Source organism: Natator depressus, chromosome 20 (genome assembly GCF_965152275.1).
Source record: "Natator depressus isolate rNatDep1 chromosome 20, rNatDep2.hap1, whole genome shotgun sequence".
NCBI classification, from domain to species: domain Eukaryota; kingdom Metazoa; phylum Chordata; order Testudines; family Cheloniidae; genus Natator; species Natator depressus.
Genome location: NC_134253.1, coordinates 1,548,871 through 1,554,107, shown reverse-complemented (window position 1 = coordinate 1,554,107; position 5,237 = coordinate 1,548,871). Strand labels below are relative to the sequence as shown.

Here is a 5,237-nt window from a genome sequence, read left to right as displayed (position 1 = left end):
CTGGGGCATCACTTGGGAAGGGGGTGTCCCCCAGCAACAAGCCCCCCGCCCCCCATGACCACGTGGTGTCCCGCAGAGCAGTCGGGGAGCGGGCAGCATTCATGGGGTTCAGCTGCAGGTCCTGCCATCGCCCAGGGCCCAGCCAGGCGCCAGTGGGTGCTGGGGGGAGCGGGGTGTCTGCAGGGCACCGGGAGAGGGGCCATGCCAGGTATTCTGGCAGGGGCCAGGCTGCAGGCCCGGCTGGGGAGCTGCGTGTGTTTCAGGGCATGCACGGTCCAAGCACTCTGAGTGTGTGTGTGCATGCTGCGTGCCTGTCTCCCCGTGTGCACGCTCTGTTCCGGCTGCTGGCAGGCTGGCACTCACCCGCCCGCACAAAGAGCTGCTCCCGACACAGCCCTGGCGCAGAGCTCCCAAGCTCGCAAGCAGCCCGTGGGCGCAGGCAGCCCCCAGCCCTCCCTCTCCGCGGAGCGCTCCCTCGTGGGCTCGCCTGGCTCACCACGCCCGGACAAGCAAGTCCCCTGGGACCATGCTGGGCTGCCCAGTGCTGGGGGGCCATGGGCCGTGGGGGGCACCAGGCACTGGGCACCTGCAGATCTGCAAGCGGACGGACCTGCTGGTGGTTGAGATTAACACGGTCTCTTGTTGCAGCCACGGCAGCGCCATGGACCCAGGGCACTGGCCCGCACGGGGCTCCAGCACCCCCTGGATCTACCGGAGCATCTCGGGGGAGTACGCGTGAGTCAGGGCCTGTCTCACTAGATCATTCCTCCCAGGGGGCGGAGGGCATCGCTTTGCAAAGCTTTTCCCTAGGCTCGCTTGCCTGAGCAGGGGGCTGCAGGTCAGGAGTGAGGGGCACCGGCAGAGCTGTGTGACGGGGGGAGCCCAGGGCTGGGCTAGAAGGGGGCTGTGGGTCAGCACTGGGACGCATCTCCCCTTTCCCTGGCGTCAACCCAACAGGGCCCCCCCGCCCCTGCACTGCTGGCCAAGGCTCCCCGATTCCCATCAGGCACCCCCGCTTCCTGCACACGGCAAACCCCTTGCAACCCCTGCCTGTCTCCCACCCCATGTGTGGGCACCCAGGGCACTCCTGCCCTCCCCGCGGGGCCAGGAAAGCCAGGGGGTGTCTGCCAGCATGGGAGGGGCAGTGCTAGGAGCAGGGTCGCCCCATGTTCCACCCTGGTGTGCACCCCCCCCCCAGTTAGTGGGACCCTCCCCACCCCCACAGTGAGCTATCCGGGGCCTCTGAGCCCCACCCCCGGCAAGCGGCCTAGCAGTGGGTGGGGCGGCCGGGTCCCCCTGAGCGGGTCTCTGCCTTGCAGGTGTCTGGAGAAGCGCCTCGCGGCTGAGCTGTGGCCGGCCCGGCGCCCGGGGCCCCGTGCGCATCAGGACCCCACGTGGAGCAAGACGATTCCTCTGCAGCACCTGCCCTCCAGCGGCGACCCCCTGCTGGGGAAGGGGGCGCCAGGGGACTGGGACGCCCCCAACGAGAGGAAGCTGAGGGGCGGCTCGGAGGGCAGGAGGGGCCTGGGCTGGGCAGCCCCCCCAGAGAGGAGGGGGCAGGGGGCAGCGGCCAGCGTCCTGGGCAGGAGGCGGCTGGCAGGGAGCGCCGGGGGGGCACCCCCAGCCGGGCCCCCCAGCTATGAGACCCACATGCTGAGGCGGCTCCGGGTGGGGCAGGGCAGCCGCAAGCCGAACGAGCCGCGGCCCCCGCCCTATGTCTCGCCCCCCGCCTACGACGCACCCCACCGCACCCTCCCCACCAAGCGGCCCCGCGCTGCCCCCAAGCCGCCGGCCGCCAAGCGGGGCCGGGCAGCACCCCATGGGAAGGGGCCCGCCGGAGGAAGCCCGGAGCCCACCCCCTGCTCAGGCCGCCCCCGGCAGCGGCTGGCCAGGCTCCCCCAGGAGGTCCTGGGTGGCTGGAGCTACCACGCAGGGTCGGGCTCCCTGGGACGCCGCGCTGGGTCAGGGCTCTTCTGCCCGGGGCTGGAGGGCACGGTGCGACCCACGGCCCGGGGTGGCTCGGCCGACTCCCTCTTCCGCCCGCTGTCCAGCACAGACGGTGGCAGCCACACGCTGCCCCGGGCATCTGGAGAGGCTGGCAGGGCCCATGGCTCCGGGGGCTGGGATGCAGCGGGGCCCAGCTCTGCCCCGGGCTGGCAGCGACTCCCCTCCGGCTGGGGCTTTGGCTACGCGCCCAGCTCCACGGGCAGCGCCAGGAGTGGGCAGCGGGAGGGCTGGGAGCAGAGGGTCCGGCCAGAACGCAGGGCACCCCCCTCTCCCCGCCCCGCGGGGAAGGCACCTGGCCAGTCCCCCGCAGCCGAAGGCCGAAGCTGCCATGGGGGCGTCTTTGTGATCGATGCCACCTGCGTGGTGATCCGCGCCGAGTACATCCCGCCCCCCCGGCGGAAGCAGGTGCAGCTCCTGGGGTCCCCCCCGCCCCGGGACCCGGCCTCACCATGCCAGAGGCTGCTCTTGGCCAGCCGACCCCACCTTGGGGCCTCCGAGTGGGCGGCAGGGCCCCCACCCCCTTCCCCTTCCCCTGGTGACGGCTCCCTGGGGGAGAGGGCGGCTCGCATCTTGGGGCTCCCCATGGCCGAGCTGGGCCTGGTGGAGCAGCAAGGGGCCTGTGCCCAGCAAGAGACCCCTGGGTGCTGGGGCCAGCAGGCAGGAGCAGCCCTTCCTGGCAGCCCGGAGCCGCTGGTGGGGGTCCCCAGAGTGCATGGGCTGCCCAGCCCGGCTGCTTCCCCCGAAGCGCCGCCGGGGGTCCCGTGCAGCAGGGAGACCCCTGGGGATGGCACCCATCCACCAGCGGAGCCAGGGCCGGGTTGGGGCAGGGAGGCTCCCGGGGACGGTGCCAGTCGCGGCGAGCCGCAGGCCCTGCGTCCCCGAGCCCGGCCCGGCGCCAAGCCCCCGGCGCTCTGCACCCGCGACCTGCGCGAGGCCATGTCCCGCATCCGCCAGCACACGGCGCCCGACTCGGACACGGACGAGGAGCCCGAGGGCCCGGCCCCACGCAGCCCCGTGGCCGGGGGGGGGCGCCCGCGCCACGGCGCCCTGGCCTACAGCAGCAGCAGCCTGGAGAGCAGCGGCTCCGACGCCACTGTCCTCCCGGCCGGCCGGGGGGGGCTCCTGGGGGCCAGGGCGGGACCCAGCCCTGAGGCCGGGCGGCCAGGGGGGTTGGAGTTGAGCGGGGCCGGGGCAGCGGGGCCCAGAAGGGGGTGAGGGCGATGGAGGGGCCCTGCCCCACTCATGCACCCTGCGCTTTTTTCCCCTTGCCCCTGCCCTCCTCTCTCCTTCTCACATATTTAGGAGGGGCGGGGCCTGGCAGGGCGTGTCCATGAGGGGCGTGTCCTGCCAGGGTGTGGCTTGGTGGGGTATGGCTGAGCTGGGCAACTCAAATACCCCTTAGTTTTGGGAGAACAAGGCTGACCCCCAGAAGGGCTCATCACCAGGGGTGGGGCTGGGAGCCCAGAGGGGTGCAGGGAGCCGACTGGAAGGGACGCACCGGGTTAGACCCAGCTAGGCCCCCAGGCCGGGCTTCCTCTCACGCCATCTGCGTAGTCAGTGCCGGCCTGGCACCCCGGGCCCTGGCACCGTTCCTGGCAGAGCCGTAACAAGGCGTTTTAGCGCCTGTGGTGAGCAAGCATATTTGCACACACTCCCATCGGGTTTTTTCACCATTTTTACACCCCATTCCCCCCCCGCCCCCCATGCCTTTGCACCCTGGGCAGCTGCCCCGCTCACCCTGCCCTGGACACGGCCCTGCCGGGGGGCAGTTAATGGAGGATTCTGTGTCTGTACCCCAGACTCTTCTGTGTGAATTGAGCCTGCTGTAAAATGTTCCACAGAGAAATAAACCCCTGGGGGGGCCTCTGCCCCGGCCTTGTTGCCGTGTCTGTGAGTTTATACCCTGACCAACCCCTCGCTACTTGCAGCTGCCTGGGCCTGGACTCCTGTGCAGCTTTGCTGACAAACAGCTGCAGGGCTCTGCCCCAGAGGTGGCTGCATTCCATTGCTGGGTGAGGGATTCCCTGTGCGTCCAAACAGCTGCAGCGCCCCACCCCAGAGGTGGCTGCATTTCCGCGCTGGGCGGAGCCATTGCTGGGGAAAGAGGCTTTGGGCTCCTTGGAGATGAAAGGCCTTCAAGAAACAGGCGAGTCACAACACTGGGTTGCTGACTCCCTGGTGGGGGGCGGGCGGGGTGAGAATTCCCGACCCCGGCACCAGGGTTCACAACCAAACGCAGGGAGGGTAGAAGAGACCCTCCGCCCCGCGCCCATCCCCAAACAATTGGGAGGCGGCTGGAGGCGGCCGTTCCCGGAACCGCCACTAGAGGGCGCGACGCACCCAAGTTTGCCCAGCAGCCGGCCCGCGGGCGCAGCTCCCAGCCCCCTGGCACGCGGGGCGGGGGCTCCGGGGCACGGCTCGGTCCCGGGGCTCTTTGTTTGGGGGGAGCTTCTCCCCACCCCCATCGCAGCCGCCGGCCTGCCCCCGCAGCAAAGCTGTATTGAATAACATGGGTCTGTGGAGGCCAGGGGCTGGGAGAGAACCCAGGAGTCCTGGCTCCCAGCCCCCCACGCTCACACCCCCACTAGACCCCACTCCCCTCCCATAATAGAAACCAGGAGTCCTGCCCCCCCGCCATCCCTCCAGATGCATGAATCCTGGGTGGGGTATTTCGGTGCTGGGGGAGGCGTGGTCCTTGGCAGCCTCGCTGGGTCCCCGTGGGCAAGGGGGGGGCAATGAATGAGTGAAGGGCCCCCCCTTGCCAACCTTTGGTTTGGGCTGTGGCTGAGGGCTCTGACCTCACGGGGCACCTGGGGAGCTGCTGGGACTCCAGCAGGTGAGTCACCCGGGGGATGGCAAAAAGCCCTCCTGCCCCCCATGCTGGGACAGCCACCACCTCTTACTCATGCTGCCCATGGGGGAAGGATCCCCCAGCTGGAAAGAAAACAAACCGCACAACTAATGTGTCCAATTTGCACTTTATTTAAAACCAGCTCCTCCACCTCCCGCGGGCCCTGTCATTATCTCCCTGACACAGGTCTGCAGCAGCCGGCTGGGACCTCACTGCCCAGGGCAGCCAGGAGGTGCCATGCGCCGGGGAATGACTGTGGGACCCAGGAGTCCTGACTGATTCCCGCTCTGCCCCAGTAGGCAACGTTCCCCACCCACTGCCGGGAATGGAACCCAGGAGTCCTGCCTCCCGGCCCCCCTACTCCAACCCACTAGACCCC

General features: G+C 69.8%; 1 protein-coding gene across 1 annotated transcript; it reads left to right on the top strand.

Annotated features, from left to right (window-relative positions):
* Window positions 1-203: 203 nt before the first annotated feature.
* On the top strand, window positions 204-3,222 carry DDN (dendrin). The gene is given in 5 exon segments (XM_074935534.1): window positions 204-381; window positions 384-409; window positions 412-501; window positions 503-735; window positions 1,320-3,222. Coding segments are annotated over 5 exon segments (2,367 nt in total). The 5' UTR covers window positions 204-266.
* Window positions 3,223-5,237: the final 2,015 nt, after the last annotated feature.